General features: G+C 33.4%; 1 protein-coding gene across 1 annotated transcript; it reads right to left on the bottom strand.

Moving 5' to 3' along the window:
* Positions 1-1,575: 1,575 nt before the first annotated feature.
* LOC124353948 (structural maintenance of chromosomes protein 3) lies at positions 1,576-20,367 on the bottom strand. Its single transcript, XM_046804034.1, has 11 exons — positions 20,207-20,367; positions 19,758-19,869; positions 18,882-19,063; positions 18,464-18,709; positions 17,081-17,202; positions 15,163-15,270; positions 14,830-14,935; positions 8,022-8,125; positions 6,391-6,490; positions 5,097-5,216; positions 1,576-3,398 (listed from the first exon to the last, which is right to left on the bottom strand). Exons 1-11 carry the CDS (start codon positions 20,291-20,293, stop codon positions 3,327-3,329), a joined length of 1,359 nt encoding a protein of 452 aa, XP_046659990.1. The 5' UTR covers positions 20,294-20,367; the 3' UTR covers positions 1,576-3,326.
* Positions 20,368-21,714: the final 1,347 nt, after the last annotated feature.

Below are 21,714 nucleotides of genomic sequence, written 5' to 3'. Positions count from 1 at the left end.
TGTTGTAATGCTGAGTGATGAAGCTCATTTCCACTTGAATGGCTCAGTAAACAAGCAGAATTGCCGCTACTGGGCAGCTCACAACCCACAGAAAATGCATAAAAAACCACTGCATTGTCCTAAAGTTATAGTATGGTGTGGGGTCTCTAAAATTGGCATCGTAGGACCTTATTTTTTTGAAGAGCGTGATCAAACTGTCACTGTTAATTCTGAACGTTACGTGACAATGCAAATCACATTTTTGCAACCAAATCTTGAAGCTTTGGGGATCGATATGGAACAAATATGGTTTCAACATGATGGAGCCACAACCCACACGAGTAATCAATCTATGGCTGTCGTTCAAGGAATGTTTGTGGTCACGTGATTTCACGTTTCGGCTATCTCCATTGGCCTGCATGTTCACCAGATCTGACACTGTGCGACTTCTTTTTATGGGGACACCTGAAATTCAAAGTTTACCGTCGTAAACCTCGGTCACTCGAAGAATTGAAGGCTGCAATAAGTGAAGAAATTGCTGCTGTATCACAGGACATTTTGAACAAAGTTATGGAAAACTTTGAAGAGAGACTTCTGTGCATTCATGCAGGAGGACACCATATATCCGATGTTATTTTTAAAACATAGTTGTGTTTTATAATTGTTAACACCTGACTCTCAAATTGGGTTGATTGATGATTGTTTTGGTGTGATTAAAATTAACCAACTTATAGCCTTTTAAAATCCATGTGTTCTTTTTGTGCCACCCTGTATGTCTTTAGATGTTGGAGATACTGCAATTTAGACTAGTCCATCGTTTTACTCATAGTCGAAATATTAATTTTTTTTTACTTTCAGCATTTTTCTTAGCTGGGCAGTATAAAAGATATGAAAATAATTCAATACTGAAGCAGTGTTTAAATATTGTTCTGCAAACAAGTTTAACACTTTCACCCCGGCTCTATACAGAGTGAACTTAAGTAGTCCAATGCCACAGCACACACACTATGGGGCTAGCCGCAATCAACATGTTACTATTCAATTTACTTCCTATCCTCCTCATTTTCTCCATCCATTCATAAGTGACATGAATACACATTTTCCTTCATTTTTATTTTCTGTCTCAGTTTGTTTTCTATTATTTCTTTTGCACGTACTGATATTTATCTGCATTGTCTTCTTGGTAGAAGAGGTAAGGTTTTAGAATTGAATATATTTTGGGAAAACAAAAATGTCTAAATCTAATACTTGTGTTTTCCAATCTATATAAGGCCCTAATTACTTTTTAGACTTCATCTCTGGGGTTTTCTTCATCGGAGTACTACTCTGTCACATAACGAAATTGTAGTTTCTTTTATAAATTTCCAATGGTTTTATTAATACATGTTGATTAAAACAAGACAAAACTTCCAGTCACATAATAATTTAACTGTTAAAACTGTATAATTTATACATTAATAAAAACCAAACAACATTATGTGGGTAACGAGTATATTTTGTACATATGTTTGAATGATATGTAAAATGAAATGAAACAGCTCAGCAGTGAAAGTTAATATTGTAATATTACGCTGTTTTATATTATAACAAAGGTTTAGTGTCAAATCAGTGTTTATTACATAAACAAAAGGAGTGAACTTAATCCCTAAAAAGAATACACAAAAATAATTAATACTTAAAAACTATTTATTTGTATTATACAAAATCTTATACAAAGTATTTTATTTTACTAAACTATATCTTTAAAAGTAGAATATTACATAAAAAAATTCATACACACGCACACAAAAATCTATCCCGATAACTTTCTAGTTTACATTTAAATTACAGAAAATAAAAGGAATGCTAAAGAACAATTAAACAACATTATAATTATTTGAATTTGAGAATATCAACATAACTTCTAACTAAAGAAATAAAAAGTAAATTCCTTATAATTTTAACTTCATAGAAGGCCTATAGATTCTAGTTCATTCACAAAATGCACTGTACTAATTGGTCATTTTATATACTAATAGGTATTGTTATGAAGTTTACACCATTCATAATGTTACGTTACCTAAGAGTTAAAATAATTTTGTATAATTCTTTAATCTTAAAGAATATGTAATAAGATGAAGGTTACATCAATAAATCAATAATTTAAATAAAAAATGAACTAATTCTTTATTCTATTACACACTAATTTTAAGACTTGATGAACTATAACTTTACACTTAGAGTTATTATTTTATATAAATCTAAACACAATCTCTTGGTTTGAATGCCACTGGTTTTTAAAAATATTTTTCTTTATTATGGACACAGCTTAACAGAGCCTGCTTATACTTTAACCTTTGAAATGGCAGTTAAAATTTCCTACAGTGGCAGGCCATTTTTGGATTAGCATACTAGTGCCGACATGGACAAATGGCAGGTAAAATAAACTATAAGTTCTTTAACCCTAAAACTATCATTTTACAGATCTTTTGTTATCTTAACTGACACCAACAGATCTGTTCATTGAAATCGCTCACATTCATCACTTATTACAGTACTCAAAAATCCATATAATTTATATACTACTGGAAACATGACATATTCATTTTTACTTTATGTTAATGATTGTACAAGTTACCAAAAACTAGCAATATTCATTTTGTTGGTCCGTGCATTGTAACTAATGGTATTTTTGTCACCATGTTCTTGTTTTCGTAACTGTTTAGAAGTATATAAATTGTATTTATTGATTTATCTTTTATACTTACATTTATATGATAGATGTTAAAGAATTTACTGTGATGTCATTGATGTTTTATACGTTTTCATAATTTTATATGTTAAAAATGTATATTTCCATGGTAACAATGATTTCAAGTACTATTTTTAGTGTACATAATATACAGCACATATTTTTTTAATGCCATGTAAAACTACAATTTTTATAACTAGAATAAATTTTGAATGTTTTAGTTATCTTGGAATTTTAAATTTATTTACATAATTATGTTTCCAAGTTATATTCCACCACTTTTTATTTTTTACAAAACTTTGTCTTACAAGGAAAGTTTAGAATATTTATATTAAGGATTTGTATAACACATCATAGTATTCTCTAGTTCTTTATGAACAAAATTTTACCAAATATACATAATTATGTTTACAGTTAAGAAAGTTTTTTTACACGTTTTATACAAAAAGTTTGCAAATCAACCAAAAACAGCCTGCCAGTTAGAGAAAAACAACTACCAGTTCTAAGGTTAAAGATGCTCAAAAATATTTAATATAGAAACCCGTTCATTCACCCATTCTCTCAATATTTACAAGCCTTTTCATACATTAAAATAGTGTTTGATATAATACAGTGTTTAGCCATGAGTCGTGTCATCTTCCACAAAGTCATAGGCTTCTTCTCTGGTCACACACTCAACGTGACTCACCTACACAACAGAGATGTTAATAAAAATATTGTTAACTATTATTTATTGATAAATATTTATTACAAAGTAAAGATTTCCTCTCTAGATAGAAACTAAACCACATATTTTACATAAAAACAATAAAATAAAATCACTACCATAGAATAAAACCTTCACTTATTGAATTTTATAACTGATCAGAACTGCAAAATAAACACTATTTGTTAATGTACAATAAGAATAGCACATATAACACAATTAACGAGGAGCCAATTAATTATCACAGAAAATTAATAGAATATTATCATGAACTTACTACGAGGGCTGTCCAGAAAGTAACAAACGTTTTGACATCGCGAGGCAATGGGTGGGACCGCCATCTTGGCATACAGTGTTCCTAGACTCAGTACGCAACCAGCCATGGTTCATCATACTTTGTATACAGTGAAATGTTAAAAAGAGTGCTGCAATGAAAAATCCCACCAGTTACAATCTGTCATTAGGTTTTTGTTGGCGAAAAATCACAAAATTGAAATTTATTGCCAGATTTTGAAGTGTATGGTCAAGGAATAATGAGTGAAAGCCGAGTGAGGCAGTGGTGCATTGATTTTTAAAATTGACGAATCAGTGTTCACGATGAGCATCGCAGTGGTAGGTCTAGTCTTGTAATTAATGATGAATTAGTGGCAAAACTCAACAAAGCAATCCGTAAAAATCACCATTATACTATTACATAACTTTTAGAACATTACCCCAAATTTCGTGGAGTTTAGTTCATGAAATTGTGGTTGGTAAACTTGGTTACCATAAATTTTGTGCCATGTGGGTTCCAAAAATCTTAACGAATGATCACAAAAACAGACTTGCTGCAGCACTGACATTTTTGAAAGACTACGACAAAAGTGTAAACTATGTCAACATTGTCAGCAAGAAAAATCATGGAACATGGCCAAACTATCAACTCAGTGAGATATTGCCAAACACTAAAAAACTTAAGGTGCTCGATACAAAACAAGCTTCAGGGAAAGCTTAGCAAAAAATTTTTGTTTCTCTATGACAATGCTCATCCACACATAGCCAATCGTATCCAAGAGGATTTGTTGGATGGTTTAGATTAGGAAGTTTTCAATCATTGCTACACAGCCTGGACTTGGCCCCGAGCGACGACCACCTGTTCTCAGCGTTGAAGACATGGCTCACTAAACAATTTGACACTGAAGGTGAAATGCATGTCAGTGTAAACCAGTGGTTGAACTCGGAGGTGGCAGATTTCTACAGAGAGGGTATTAAAAAACTTGTAATACGTGATGATAAATGTGTTAAACTAAATAGCGATTATGTAGAAAAATAGACAAAGAGTTTACTCTCAAAATGTAAATAACAAAAATTGTTACTTTGACTTTTTTTTTTTTCTTTTTGTACCTTTTATTTCAAAACGTCTGTTACTTTCTGGACAGCCCTCATATACTGTGTTGTGTCAAATCCGAAATAACTGTTTGATCAAAACACACAAAGTATTATGTATGACAGAAACCCTAACCATTCTTTATATGATTACTTAATTGAAGACAAATGAGGTAATTCCCAGACTTTGTTTAAGAACAGTTATTATTCATGTTCATATTTTATTCAGAGCTAAATAAAGCAATTTTCCAGACATGAATCAAAGCTAACTTTCCAATATTTTTGCAGGGAAACATCACAACAGGCAAACTGTACCTTATTCCTGAATTTGACACCATAGAATTTATTGGCGTGCTGAAGCAGCTCTGGCCTGAAGGTGGTTGTGATGAACTGAGCCTCCTTTGACATCTCATGGATCATGTCGGCCACCGTGTGGGGGGGGGGGGGGGTGGGGGGGGGGGGGGGTGGGGGGGGGGGGGGGTGGGGGGGGGGGGGGGTGGGGGGGGGGGGGGGTGGGGGGGGGGGGGGGTGAAATACAACTAAAAATTGATTAATAATTTCATAAAAAGTCATTTATACTATCCTAGACATCTAAAAACCCCTAATAAGGTACTTTTATTTTTTTCTTTATTTTATTTTCTAATTGCTTGCACTATTGATAACTCGTGTGTGTGTGTGTGTGTGTGTGTGTGTGTGTGTGTGTGTGTGTGTGTTAGTAAAAAAATATTTCTTTTACAATTAGAAATCTGGAACACTTATACAACACAATATATCAAACTTAATAAAAACAAAGTAGTAGTAAGCCACTATTACTTGTGTCAAATTTCATGGATGGACATGAATCATCATAGATCTCATTCTTGTATCAGTAGAAATGAAGTTTCTGCAAAATTTAAAGCCTATAGATGATCTTTATCGAGATATCTCACCATATTAACATATTTTCATTGAGTTAGTTTTCATAGCAGTGTTTGAGTAATCAAAGTCCCAGTGAGGTAGGGAGGGTACTACGACACAAATCAGATATTGTCACTAACTTTTAACATTGTCTTTCACTCTATTTTTTTTGTTTACTGTATGAATTATCTACATATGTTAATATGTCACATTAAGATCTCATATATTTTTTATTCTGCTATTTTCTTATTGCCATGATGGTTATCCCTACTGCCAATGTAAAAAGATTTGCTGACGCTCAGCCAAATCCCATTGAGTAGCATGCACTATCACCAAACTTAGTGTTGCTAATACACAAATGAAGCTTCAAGCAAAATTTAAACTGACATTAATTTTGGATATGAAATTTTTCCAGCCCCACAAGTGACAGTTTTTTGCTAACTTTTCACCAATAATTCCCGCCATAAAAAACTGTCTACGTTTACTTAGAATTAAAACTTTAAATTAAAAAATATTTTTTTATTTTTACATGTTTTATGGAGTAAATATTTTCAGACTTTTTAAAGGGGTAACATTATTTTTTGTATTGGAGGCAATTACATACTTCTTATCCTTTGAACTCATGATGAGCTTAAACTTTAGTTTAATAACTAACTAAATGAGCAAAAAGAAAAATGCCACTATGACCGAAGTTAACCTAATTCAAACATACCTTCCCTGCCATACTCCTTAGGGCCTGGTCAGCTTTGGCTAGTTCTTCTTTGAGAGACGTCAGAGTATGCTGCAGCTGATTCTCTTTACGCCATAGCTCACTGTAACATATTCACTCATAAGAATTAAATTATTTTTGTGCTACATTATACAAGGTGAGAAATATGATTACAACAGTTTTAAAGACGAATATGAAGAACAAAAAATATCAACTATGCAGTAGGAACACCTGACAATAGATTAACACCAGAGGGAAAGCAGGAGGGAAAGAGGGAAAATTGGACGTTATTGTTCAACTAAAAACTAAGCATTATTTTCTGAGAAGTATACAGTTTGTTACGGTATTTGATTTTTTATAGTAACTTTATCTATAACTAAACCTCTTTGTTCGTTATGAAAAATTAATATAGTCCTATATAGTAAAACAACTTAAATAAACTGTCTTACTTATATTCTAATCAAAATAGGCACTTTAAAAGATTTTGTTGACAGAGATAAAATCAAAAAACACAAGAAAATAATTAAAAACTAAAACAAAATAACTGTGTAAAACATGGTTACTTTATATTACTAAAGATGAATAAAATGATAGCAGTGGTGCCATCTGAGCGGTTCATATAAAAAACTCAGTGTAACTGACGTGGCTGGTTAACACATAGCACATTTGATCCACCCAAAGATAATATGAATTGTAATATTACGGTTTTTAATTGTTTATTTGTTTACTATAGTGGAATATCTAAATAAAGTAATTAATAAACTTTTAAGAGGTCTTGTCACTATCAATCTAAATAACAACTTGTAACTGAATGGCCATTCAAAACGGTTGTTCAAATTCCAGGTCATTTCTCGGTTTTCCAGTAAAATATTTCAGATTCTCTAGTCCATTTTCAAACTCAATATAAACAACTGTAATACTGTATGTAACCCTTACTCCAAGTGCAATGGTGACTATTTATTATCCCTAGCAGTATTTGCAGGAAATGCCACAAGTTGCGTTGATCTTGCAATTTCGTCCCTAGCGATACATACATGAAATTCAGTGACGATTCATCACTAACGCCTTTTTAAACTCCTTATATTCATATCTTTATGTCTTTCAATGTGTCAACATAGCATCGTGTATATCTAATAATTGTCTTTTCTGATGGTGGGTAGAACTAACTAAGAAAAACTCCACTACAGTAGTGGAGGCAACCGGCGTCATAAGAGGCTCGTGAACATATGTTGATCTTCATTCGCAGTTTCAAGGACCACATCGCATAAAATACAACGTTTTGAGATTAATCAGGCTCTAATTAAAGGAGGTGTCAAATTATTTCTTGATTTAATATGTTTGTAGAAACGGAAATATTGGTTTTTGAAACTTTCCCGGTTCTACAGGGAGGATTCCCGGCTTATTAATGGTCTGGAGGCGAAATGTGTAATAGCGATTTTTTAAATTTTAATTAAGAAAGCAGAATTTCATAAATGAGTGTCTAAACTATCTCTGAATTCACTGTTCTGAGTACCCTTTAAATTTTGGAGTAAATCATAATTTGTTTTAAAAACAATATGAACCTTTTAATTTACAAAAACTTAATAAAAACATGTAATTTTAAATTTCTAACTCAGCCCAACCAGGCAACTCACTTGCGTGTGCTCTGATATTGATCTTTGTTCTTCTTGTGTTCGTAATGCTGCTTGTTGTAGTCGTCAATGGCTGCTCTCTGTCTCTCCAGCTCTGCTGTTTGTTCCTGCACAAACATTTACATCTTGTTAAAATCTCTATACTTGCATATACCACTGACCAATCTACAGGGGTGCTGAAAAGTCCCGGGACGATCTAATAACTTTTGAACTAATTACAATATAAGAACCAAAATTTACATCAAGCTTTTGCTCATATAAAACTATTATTTTATGTATTTCACCATGATATCCTGCTTATGGGGGACGTCCCGCTAGGGGTTGGTGAAAATTATTAAATAGAAGCATAGGTCGAGTCGTACATCAAATTAAAGCTCTTTTAATTAGAAACATTTTGGCGAAAATGTGACGTAAAACAGTTGACGCATTACAAAATGGCGGACACTCAAAGATTATAAAATACAGAATTTTTCAAATGCAAACATTCTGGTTGTTAGAGAAAACTGAGACACTTAATCTTTTATTTTACTTCTTTTACTTCAAATCACTTACCAAAACAGTTATAACAAATGTTCAAAGTGTTTGCCTTCAGTTTGCTGACAATATCCCAATCGATTGTAGAACGCTGATATCGCATTGTTTAAAGCTTGGACAGGAACACCCTGAGCTTCTCTTACAATACGGTTTCTCAAACTCCTCCAAATTTTGAGGTTTTGTTTTAAACCTTTTTCTTTGAGGTAGCCCCAAAAGAAGTAGTCTAAAGGGGATAAATCTGGAGAACGGGCAGGCCATTCTATTGTTCCCCTTCTACCAATCCACTTATGTGGAAAGACATTGTCTAAAAAATGTCTTACATGTACGCCATAATGTGGAGGGGCTCCAACTTGCTGAAACCAGATATTTTCATTAAACAGATGCCTTACCTCATCACATGATCTAATACGGTCACCAAACCCGCGCATCATTAATAAAGTTATTCTTTCTCTCTCGAAAAGCGCCATAGCAAAATAAACTAGCACTACTGAAACTACTTGCAAAATTAGGGCTTGAAGACTTCTAAGTGACTGAGTTGATAAAACAACTGTATCTGTCAGCTGGCAATTTCATTGTTGTCTTTTTGGTCTTGTTTGCTCCAGCTGATTACCTTCCAGATAAGGAAGGTAATAACCTTACCTGCTGATAAGGAATTTCCAGATAAACAATGCGATATCAGCGTTCTACAATCGATTGGGATATTGTCAGCAAACTGAAAGCAAACACTTTGAACATTTGTTATAACTGTTTTGGTAAGTGATTTGAAGTAAAAGAAGTAAAATAAAAGATTAAGTGTCTCAGTTTTTTCTAACAACCAGAATGTTTGCATTTGAAAAATTCTGTATTTTATAATCTTTGAGTGTCCGCCATTTTGTAATGCGTCAACTGTTTTATGTCAGATTTTTGCCAAAATGTTTCTAATTAAAAGAGCTTTAATTTGATGTACGACTCGACCTATGCTTCTATTTAAGAATTTTCACCAACCCCTAGCGGGACGTCCCCCATAAGCAGGATATCATGTTGAAATACATGAAATAATAGTTTTATATGAGCAAAAGCTTGATGTAAATTTTGGTTCTTATATTGTAATTAGTTCAAAAGTTATTAGACCGTCCCGGGACTTTTCAGCACCCCTGTATAACAACATAATAATAATAATTAATAATCTAAGGTTTAACAATATATGCAATATATTTAATTCACCAGAGGTGTTCAGTTGAAACCCTAAACATTCCAATTTATATATCAACTAAGCATAAATTAAGTTTATAAGAGGAAAATACAATCCTGTTTGTATTCATTGATTCTCAAATAAGAGTAGGAAAAAAATTTTATGTTTCTGCTCCTGTTGGAAGAAGTTGATCAATTTTATTACTGATTATTAATATATAATGAATATTAATTACCAAAATCACAAAACCACAATTGCACTAGGATCCTATTCTGTTGTACCTGGGAGGGGTGTTCTTCTTCTTCTTCTAACGGATGGCGTACTGCCATGCACTTAAGCCTCAAGAGTGTTTTGTGTACCCCGGAAGTATACCATGAGGCCAACCAGTTTATGTTTTCAGCAGTTCTACAAACCGCCAAAAACAACTGATCAGGTCCTCTTGGGGAAATCTACCACCCTGTCAAAGATGGCGTAGTGTTCCATTATTATCTGACAGGACAGTCAGAGTGGATCCTCCCGGAGAATGCTTCCTTAGGCAACCAAGTCCCGTAATCAGACCCATAACCCGAGAAGATAGCGATCTACTCAAGGAAAAATGATCAGATGCCACCCAGGGGGAAGTTGACTGTAGAACCATTCTGCTCATTCTCAGACCCGGATGCACCTTCCACTTTCTCTCATGTTCAGCATGAACCCACTTCGAGGCAGTCCTAAAGCATTCACGCCTAGAAATATCACATAACGCTCGAGGTCCCGTCATGTTAGAAGCTGAGCACAAGTTGGCCAGGGCATCAGCTTTTTCGTTCCCAGAGATCCCCTCTTGACCAGGAATTCAACAGTCACATTGTTGATTCTGCTAAGGGAAGAAACAACTTCATAGCAATCCCAGACAAGTTTGAAGTTGAAAACACCTGGTTGAAGAGAAGAAGTTGAAGAGTTCAATACCTGGTTATTTGGAGATGGCGATTGTCATACTCCTATACCGCAGACAAGCTTTCACACGAGCACATTCCATTATGACTGTGACTACTACCAGAAAGACTGTGGAATAAAGATCCATAGGAACCACCATCTCCCTACATGGTCTCACTCCCAAAATTCCAGCGCCTATGCCACTTCTTGTTTTAGAGCCATTCTGTAATCCATTAAAGCTCTGCTGGTGGAAAAGGTTTCCTTCTCTCCAACCAATCCTCCCTAGAAGAAAGACATAACAATCCTGATGGGTTTGTCGAATAAAGATCTTTGTGACATCTGATCAGTGATCATGAGCAAAGCACTCTCCTGAATCGGAATGCTAGTTTTGCAGTACCCCTGTTTCACCACAAGGGCGACCAAAGCCCCGCCTGCTGAGGACAATAGGCACTTCTGGCCATAGCCCAAATGACAATTTCCGAGGGGCGAGGTTGAAACAATAGTCTACAGTCGTGCCCAATGCACCTGAAAAGACCCTAGTCATACCAAAGTGAACGTGTTCGTGCAGCAATTAATGAAAACCGTCGATTGACTGTCCGAGAGCTGGAAGAAGATTTAGGAATACCAAAATCGTCAGTTTGTAACATTTTACAGGAAAATTTAAAAATGAACTGTGTTTCGGCAAAATTTGTTCCTCAGCTGCTGACAGAAAACCAAAAGAACTGTCGACTTGAAATCGCACAGGACAATCTGGATCTGGTTTATGCTTCAATTTTTAAAATCACGTGGTTCCAGTGTTAGCAGATTCCAGGAACTCTTCAATGGTGTATACAGGTCTCTTCAGCAAAAACTCTCGAAGTAGGTTCTTTAGTCTGTTTCCTGTCAGGCTGCGGAGGTAGTCTGGTAGAAGGTTTTTAAATTTCCGGCCAATGTATGAAGGTTTCTTCTCGTATAAAGCTGTTCTGTGTTGAGGTAGGGTGAGCCTTGAGGCATGGCGTGTGGGGTAATTATGGAGGTCCATGTGAATCTGCAGATGTAGTTTATCTACGTGCAAGATGGCTTCATAAATGTAAAGTGCAGGTACTGTAAGTATGCCTAGGGTCTGGTAGGCCTGTCGGCAAGTTTGTAGTGGCTCAAGGTTTGCAAGGGTCCTGACTGCCTTCTTTTGGAGTACCAGAACTCTCTTGAGGTTTCCTTGGGAGGTTCCCCAGACTATAAGGCCATACCTAATGTGAGACTCTATTAGCGCATAGTAGGCTATTTTTGCCGCTTCCAGAGAGCCTACCCATTTAATACGTTTAACAACGTAGATGCCTGTACTAATTTTATTGCATATGTTGTTTACATGATCTACCCATGTGAGTCTGCTATCGAGAGTTACTCCCAAAAACTTGATCTGGTTAGCCACTGATATATTGGGAATGCTTGCTGGTGCCTCTTTCTTCCTGCTAAAGTGTACCTGTGTAGTTTTGTCAGGGTTTATTGCTAAGTCATTTAATTTACTGTAGATTATGGCGCTTTCTAATGATGTGATAGAGTTACTGTACAATTGTTCAGCTGTGTCATTTCTTAGAAGAAGAGTGGTATCATCTGCGTACATTATGCAGCTCGTACTTTCATTTTGAATTAGAGCTGGGAAGTCGTTAGTCAGCAGAATAAACAAAATGGGTCCCAACACAGATCCCTGTGGGACTCCTCTAGTAATTGGTTGAGGACAAGATCTGAACATGCTAGTGACGCCAGATGTAGTATGCTGAATCTCCACAATTTGGGATCTCCCTTTGAGATAACTATCAAACCACTTGTTTTCCAGACCTGTTACTCCCAAAGCTGCAAGTTTTTTAGAGATGAGGCTGTGTCCTAAGCAATCAAAGGCCTTACTGTAGTCTAGGAATAAGGCAGTGACAAATTGTCCCTCCTCTATGCTGTCAATTATAGATTCGACCAGACTTATGATGGCAGATAAAGTAGATTTTCCCTTCTGGAAGCCATGCTGGCAGTCAGTAATTAAGTCCTGTTGTGTAAGATGTGTCATTAGTCTCTTCAATACTATTTTTTCAATAATTTTTGAAAACGTTGATATTAAGGAAATGGGTCTATAGTTTTTTGGATCAGTTTTTGGTCCTTTTTTGTGCTGGGGATAGACCTTGGAGACTTTAAGCTTTGTTGGTAATTGGCCCAGGGAAAATGATTTATTTATAATTGATGCAAGAGGATGAATCAATTCCACTGCGCAATGCTTTACAACTTTTGATGAGTATTCGTCTGTACCACTCGATGATTTGTTTTTTAGGTTGTGTATTACTTGACTTACTTCTTCCCATGTTGTGGCGGTCAGATCAAATGGTTGTATTAAAGGGTGGTTTAAGAGGTTTAGGTCCTCTTCTAATCTGCTGTCTCCTGGCTGTTGGTTGTTTTGCTGTAATGTCACTTCTGCTATCTGAGTAAAGAAAGTGTTTAGTTGTTCAGCTACCTGAAGAGGATTGTCTACCACTGCATCGTCAATGTTTAGCTTAGGACACGTTATCATTTTTAGTATGAAGAGAGGCTTAAACTTCTTAATTGTTAATTTGTCAAACCATTTCAACATATTACCACTATCACACGACTATCTAAGAATAAACATCGGAAAACATGACATAAAATTACAACGGAACCATTCCTGGACTCGTGTACGACACAAAGCACGTGGCAATGAAGTTGTTTGAGTAATGTCCAACCTATGGGCATGGCCTTTGTTCACAAAACTACAGTTACACAGCATATGTTGGGCATTGCGGTTATTCACAAAACTAGAGTTGCACTATATATCTCGGATTTGGCGGTTAAAAGGTTAACCTGGCGTGCCTTTTTATGTAACTTAATTTGTTTTTTACAATAATAAATAGCTAGGATAACTAAGAACCTCTTCATTATTTCTAATAGTGCAAAATTTTATTTCTCGCTTTTTATAACTTCGTATTATTTCTTTATTTGGATCAACTTGAACTCTGCCAATATATTTATTATAATTTTTTTGGTAGTTTCTATGAGTTTTCAAACACTGTGTCTATAGGTAAAATATGCCAAAACCGCTTATTTTTCATGACCTTAAGTGACCCATATGAGTGATTAAAAAAAAGAGCAGACACTAAGTATTTAAGCTAAATTTCGAATTTATGGAATATTCATTAACAAAGATTTGGATTTGAGAACTGATCTATGAGATTCGAAAAGATCTGGGGACACTCAACTTGTCATTAACAACCAATTGGTAGTACACAAATTACGGATTGTGATGTATTTTTGTTCTACTTTGTGTTTGAAAAATAGTAACCTAATTAACAAATTGTACTTTAGTAAATAATATTTTATTTGTAAATTAATATTATCTATAATTATGTTAATACATTGCTACAAGTCTGTTGTGTATATATCCTGGACAACTGATTGGCACTAAGCAAACTTACAATTGCCAAAAATGTTATTTTATTGTACTTTATGTATAAAAACCTGTATATAAACAAATTATCATACTTTTCTCAACGGAATTTTGCTTTCAGTTCATATTTTCTATGTTTATGTTTGTGTAATGCGTAGTGTATGCAGCATCAATAGAAAACAGACGATCGTACATTTTTGTTTACTTCGCAATTATTGTATCTGTTTAAATATTTTCTCTATATATTAAACATATTCATATTATGTTTACAACACAATATATTTATTAATAATGACTATGGGCAATTTAAAATGTTTCCAAACATTTTTAGTTCAACCCTCTCCCAGGCAATCACCATGAATCGCTATGGAGGGTTGCCTGGGACTAATGTTCAATCACCACTGATCGCCATACATTCATTGCATGTTTTTATGTCTTGTGATGCTATCTAGGAGTAATATATGAAACGTTTTATCCAGATCTTCCATGACAGTGATTTAGTAGTTTTTAAGCAAAATTCCTTCCAACTTCTTTTGCTATGTCATCAAATTATTAGACCTATTTGTAACTTCCTGTAACTAATGTTTTACTGAAATATTGTTATGCTGTTTTTACAGTTCTCTGTACAAGATGTAATCTTATTTTAATTTAACAATACAAACAAACATTTCTTGTACAAATGAGTATCATTTAAAACTACTTTACCTTAAAGACAATAATTTTTCAAATACCACCATATTATAGAGAATTTAAAATACTACAATAAAGCATACCTCAATTTTCTTCTCCAGTTGCACTTGTTTCTCAGCATCCTTTTTTAACTCTTCTGCCAGCTTATCGCGATGTTCACTTTTATCCTTAATCTGTTTGTTGAGTGATCTGTTGAAGAAATATGCATAAGTAAATTGATGTTTGGGCCTTTGTAATTTATAATTATGTAAAGTTCAAAAGTTCAATAACTTATCATATTTATATCCACTACACTTTTTATAGTTATAGTAAATAATTATACTAAAGATTCTTTTAAAATTTGAAACATCCTATCCAACCTCTATTTTTGGTTGTGTTGCTTGTTTGATAATCAGCTAAAACTAGATCCAACTTACTTTAATTCCTTTTCAATCCACTTATCCCGATCAGCTTTAGAAGTGAATTGGCTTCCTCTCCCTTGTTTAGCGTACAACTCCTTTCTCTTTTGTTCTTTTAGTCCAAGGCTGAAAAAACAAAATTGTATTGATGAAATTTGCAACATTCTGTAAGCTTTTATGACAAAAGTAAATCAGGATCAGATGGTTGATTGTAATCAGGCAGACATAGGAGCCGACCATACTGGTGGCAATCTTGATTTTAGTCCGATATAAGAACAATGTTAAACTTCAAAAACTTTTACCATCTTAATTTCATCCGTAGAATTATACAAAATGTCCAACTTTAAAAATAAAATTAAAATATTTCAATTTTTTTCAATTTTTCCCAGATGAGGAGGGAACAACTTAAGATTTTTTTCAAACACCACGGAATGTTAAAGGAAGATTATTGGAAATATAAGTTGTTACGTTAAAACATTGACATACCGAGATATATAAAAAATGATCCTAAAATAGATGGTGACAAAGTATCGTGCAGCATTTTTCGTATATATGACTGATAGCGAAGATTTGTTACGTGCCATTTGTCATAATTAAGGCTGGTGGCATAGATTCATCAATTGGCATATTTGTACTTATTATGCCCCTTTTACATAAGAGTATAATTTGCACTTTTAATGTTACATGAATGCTCCAAGGCAGAGTCTCAGGCCCAAAATAATATGCTACACTAAAATTAAAATTTACAACATATATAGATAGATTAATTTGTCTTTAAACCAATACAGGCAATTTTTCATTGAGTTTAAGCAGACTTTTTATTGCTTCCCAACAGATTTTCATTGATTCCAAGCAGAACGTTCTTTAATTTTATATAAATTTCTTATTAATTTCAAGTAGATTTTTCATACATTTTTAACAGATTTACTGTTCGATTTTTATGGTACTTTGGATAAGATTTGAAATTGATTTTCTGTTGCATTCAAAAGTGGTCTAGAACTGCCATATTACTATCTACTTGTTGCAAGATATTGCAAGAAAGATTTTAACTTTTGCATGAAACTTAATTTTCAAAAGACAAAAAATAATTCTACATTGGTATATTCCCAACCATGGAATTTGGCTGAGGGTCATTGAAAAATATCACTGACTCATTAAGCTGACACAATAAGTTTTGAGCCAATCAATTGATTTTATTACTTTATTTACACTGTACATTTATATTAAGTAGTCCTTTCATTTATAAGACTAACTATCTATAGTAGAAATAGAAAATTAAGTTTAACATTAAAACATAATTTTCTTTTCATTTACTAAAAATGTATATATATATATATATATATATATATACACACACACACACACACACACACACACACACACACACACACATTTTGAGAGTTGTACAAACAAATAGTTTTTGTGTAATAGATTCTTAATACAATTTATTTTAACAATTTCAGTGGCATTTATAAGGTAAAGGTTATATTTATTCAAATGAGATTATAAGTCATTTGAATAAATACAACCAACTCAATAAATATTAATTAATGTAATATTGTAATATGTTCAAATCTAGGAATGAATCATAACTTCACATTTCAATCTTCGTCTCAGACATTTCTTACGGTTCAAAATTAAAATGTTCTATAATCCTTTACAAATGTTATGACAGTGTTACAATGATGTCCATAAGCCTAAAAGTTAGCATACTGAGCTGGAATTTGTCACAAAGATAACAGTGATGTCAGCATGTTATCTTCAAAGCCTCCATGAAAAAATGTTTCATAATGTTAAACATAGAAATTACCAGTCCCTTGGATTAAACACTGATTAATTATACCTAAATGGTTTAGTTATATTAATTGCATTACTCAGGATAGTTCTATGCATAGTTTAATTTAATTTCAATTATTAATTTACAATTTTAACTTACTCTCTGGTACAGTCTTCTTCCTTTTTCTTTTGGGCTTCATACAGAGGTTTCAGTTTCTCCAATTCACCCTCCTTCAATGCAATTGTCTCTGTCAACTTTCTCAGTTCATTTTCTGCCCGATCCTAAAAGTAAACATAAGTTTAATGAGTTTAAAGTAAATAACAAACTGAATTTAATGATGTTGTGTAAATACTAAATAGTATATAGTATGTAAGTTGAAAGTGAACATTTTCAGGAACACTTATGAAATGGAAACAAACAATGGTTATATTTTAACTTTAATTCTGAAAGATACAGATTCTGAAATTTGAGATGAGCACTTTAACTAATAGCTTGTAAATGGCATAAAAGCCAGGATAGCATAGGGGAAGAACCCCATGTAGGTTGCTCATAAAAGCAACGCTGATTGTATTCATTGACAAGAAAGGTATAGTCCACTCAGAACTGTGTTGGAGGGACAAAGACAGTTGTTCTACGTGGTAATGTTAAACAGAGTGACTAGAAATTACCACCAATTGAACGCTCCATCGTGATAATGAGTTATCCCTGCACCTGACAAACAATGGCATCACAAAAACAATTCCCAGCCCCAACCTTGCCTCAGCAGACATTTTCCTCTTCCCCCAAGTTAAAACTGCTCTCAAAGAACACCATCACAGAACCTTAGATGCTGTCAAAGCGACTTGCATGTCTGTTCAGAAGGATGTTTCGGTTGCTGACATCCACGGAGCGCAACAAAGCGTGAAAACTCGCCTGCAGAAGTGTGTTGATGTAAAAGAAGCATACTTTGAAGATTAATATAGTTTTTCAACAATATCCCTAATAACTTAGATGAAAAACATAAAACCAATATTTAAGACTTTTTATTGTTTTGTGAGGCCTTTCGACACATCCCAAAAGTAACGCTGTCGATGTAAAGCCTCGCTGTCGAAAGGCCTCACAAAACAATAAAAAGTCTTAAATATTGGTTTTATGTTTTTTATCTAAGTTAAAAGTGACCAATATAAGCTACATCTACAGCATTTCAATATCCCTAATATATGTTTGTTGTTTTATTCTCATTATGTAAAATACACACCCTATACAATAAACTGTTCAACCAATGTCCATATTATATTGCTAAGAAGAGCTTCTTTGACATACTATTTTCAGACAAAACAAAAACACTTGTATTCTCTTGCAACAAATTTTATGGTAAATATTATAAATCTATAAAAAAAAGAAAATTGTTTAACACTTAATTAGTGTTGAAATCTAGCAGGAAAAAGTGTTATAATATAAATCTAGTAAACAACTCTATCTACATAAGAAGGGTGGCTTGGAGGAAGTAAATATGTGAAAACTAAACGGCTGAGGCACCAAATATTAAGTGCATTTATTTACCTTTGACCTATCATCACCCATGACTTCATCTGACAGATCCTTGATTGTCAGCTCCAGTTTGGTTTTGTCCTTAAACAACTGTTGCTGCTCAACATTCAAGGTCTCCTTCTCTTCTTTCGCCAGTTGGACCTCTTTCTTTGCATCCTTCAACTTCCTAGCTATGCTCTTTGCAGCCTCTTGAGCTGCTTTGAGTTCACTTGTCAACTTCTTCTGGTCTTCATCAAAGTTGCTCAACCTTTCTTCTAACTGAAAATTTAAATTACAAATATTATTTGAAACTATATTACTCAACATCTAGTTATTACACGATTAACATAGATTTTTAATCTTGTCATTTACAAAGATGACAGCTGTATAATAAATATCCCTACATTAAATTATCATTGTACAACAATTTATTGTAAAAGAATTAAATTACCTCATCAAGTTTTCTTTTGGTATCCTTTAATTCTCTGTCATGAATACAGTACTCCAATGAACGCCTCATTTTATCCCACTTTTGGTATTCCTTTAATTCCTCCTTTTCTTCTTCCAATGTCTTCAACCTTTCTTCTATTGTCCGTAAGAATTCTTGTATCTTTTCAATCTTGCCTTCCGTTTCTACAAACCATCATTTATAATAAATTCAATACATTTATTTTGAATAAGCACTCAAAAGAAAACACAGAATGACCAATAAGCCACTGAAATTTATTTCCTTTTTATTTCACCAATGCCATCAAATTCTGTATTCTTAACCATGTTTAATTTAAATAAGAATATATTATAAGGTATTATAAATGTCATAGTTTAAACACAGTTTCAAATATAGTATTCTATTTTAAACTAAATAAATGTATGCATGATGTAAAGAAAATTTCAACCACTTTGTGTTTTTAGTATATTATTTATATTTTAGTATAATGAAATTTAATTTTGAGCATAGTAACTACTGAAAGTCATAGAACTGAGGTACATTTTTAATTTTAAACCAACAAGTACTGCCACTTAAAGCATGTAAATGGAAACAAGTGCAGTACAGCTGGTGCTATCATTGGTCTATTCACATTGAAGTGTCCATGGGTTAGAGATGACATGGCAGGAGTACACTTTGAAGAGGTGTTATTGGTGTCCTTGTTGTGTTCGATCGACCAATTTTAAAACCGAGTATGTTGCTATCCAAAGTGATTACTAACCCGTAATACTGGTTGTTTTAGATTCTACTGTAGTTACATTTATGTACTGTTTGTGTATGGAATAAATATTTGAAAAGTTGATAAATGAATGAAGAGAAAGTAAATCAACTGAAACAAACCTTTCAAAATAGTGGTGGACTCTTCTTTACGTTCATCATATACCCTAGTACCAGCAACTTCTCTTAATAACTTCAACCTCTGGGAGTCAGGAGCAGTGGCCATTTGATTGATCTGAAATAAAACAGAAATTATTAACAATTTTACAGGTACGGGCTAAAATATGTACAAATGAGTCTATACAAGTACCTAATTAAAAGAAGAAAACTAATTAATTCAATTAGTATGAAATTGGGAATATCTTAAAATTTTGTTTTAGCTGTGGAGAAAAGAATTATAATAATTCAGTAAATATGATCTTTTATTGTTTTATGTAGGGTACATAATTCTTTAAAATGTTATCAAAATATTGTACATTTTAGAAAATTATTATTTTAATCCCTTTATTATGTATTTGACTACAAACTATGTAATCATATTCTAAGGAGAACTTAATGACTATTCAACTCACTTTTCCTTGCTTGACAATGTAATAAGGATTGGACCTTGAGAATCCAGCAGACTCAAGCAGGTTCATGACATCTGAGCGAGGGACCATCTTCTTGTTTAAAAAGTACTGGTCTTTCTTAGCCCCAATAACACGTCGGAGCACAATCTCGTCTCTTTCGATCTGCAATCACAACATCACTAGTTCTAAAATCATTCTGTCACGCCTTAGCTTTTTAATACACTAGCATATATAAAAGAAATTTAACCCTACACTAAACACAAACATTTAAAATTAAGTGGCTCATAAATTACTTTGTAGATTCAGCTAAGGACCTGATAGAGAGAATGTAGAATTTTTCATTAAAAGAGTTTATGATTTACTGTTTCAAATGGTAGATTATACATTAGACAGAGTTTTTTGGTTAATTTTCAGTATTATTTATAAAGTATTAGTATTTATATTTAATTACAGAACAGTATTTTGTATTTAATTACTGTCGGCTCATAAAGTGGTCCAGGAATGCCATATTACTAATCTACTGATATTATTAAGTAAAATATAAAAAAATTTAAATTTTAAGTGGCCTTATTTGATTATCATCCTTATTATTATCAAATCATGTTTAGCAACTACTCTTACTATCTAATGGCTGCTACCATTCACTTGCCACAAACAAGTAACAATTCCTGTTTAAATTCAGTTTAATAGGTCAATGCCAAGTATGAGGCACAATCTGATAATGTTATTTCAGATTAACAATGAAAAAACGCCTGATATCTGATGTTGTGGGGGGGGGGGGTGGGGGGGGGGGGGGGTGGGGGGGGGGGGGGGTGGGGGGGGGGGGGGGTGGGGGGGGGGGGGGGTGGGGGGGGGGGGGGGTGGGGGGAACAAAATACAAATTCAAATATATTTGAAAATACAGTGGCATTAGGTTTTACCTCTAAACAAAATAATTATTAAATTTTTACCTGTTTTAATCTATTAAGTTTGTTTATTATTTTTACTTGTAAATATATATATATATAAATAGCTATACAACCTGCCTTTGTAATTATAAATTTATACTTTTATGTACACATTTTTTTTTATTTTGTAAATGTGCATTATTAAATATAACCTTGCCCCTCCTACTTGTCCTTGGAAGAATATTGACTGAGATGTTAATATGTAGTTTAAAATGGATATATAAAGCCATAAATAAGTTAAATGCTAACAAATAAATAAATAATTAAAATTGATATTGTGAATAAAGTCAATTTTGAATATAAAAAATACATTTGATGAGGTATCATCAGGTTATTAATTAGAAACCTTTTATCGTGTGAATTAACTCAGATGGCTATGGGTTCATATATTCTGGGAATAGTGCAGGGAATAAGTACAGTGAGATTTAATACTATGCAATATTCAGGTGCTATACAACTATACTTATGAGTCAAGGGAAAGTTTGAAATCTAGGCAGATTATTAAAATAAAATGTAAAAATAACTGACAAAAAAGATTTACAGTAGAATCCCTCATATCCGGCC

This window comes from Homalodisca vitripennis, chromosome 1 (assembly GCF_021130785.1).
Source record: "Homalodisca vitripennis isolate AUS2020 chromosome 1, UT_GWSS_2.1, whole genome shotgun sequence".
Taxonomy (NCBI): domain Eukaryota; kingdom Metazoa; phylum Arthropoda; class Insecta; order Hemiptera; family Cicadellidae; genus Homalodisca; species Homalodisca vitripennis.
Note: the sequence above shows the minus strand (reverse complement) of the source record. Positions and strands in the feature narration are given on the sequence as shown.

Coding starts and splice junctions, on each gene's coding strand:
- LOC124353948 (XM_046804034.1), bottom strand. CDS start 20,293: ATGGTCCCTCGCTCAGATGTCATGAACCTGCTTGAGTCTGCTGGATTC. Junction 17,203..18,463: donor TGGGTGATGATAGGTCAAAG/GTAAATAAATGC, acceptor GTTTACTTTTAG/GATCGGGCAGAAAATGAACT. Junction 6,491..8,021: donor CAATATCAGAGCACACGCAA/GTGAGTTGCCTG, acceptor AATATGTTACAG/TGAGCTATGGCGTAAAGAGA.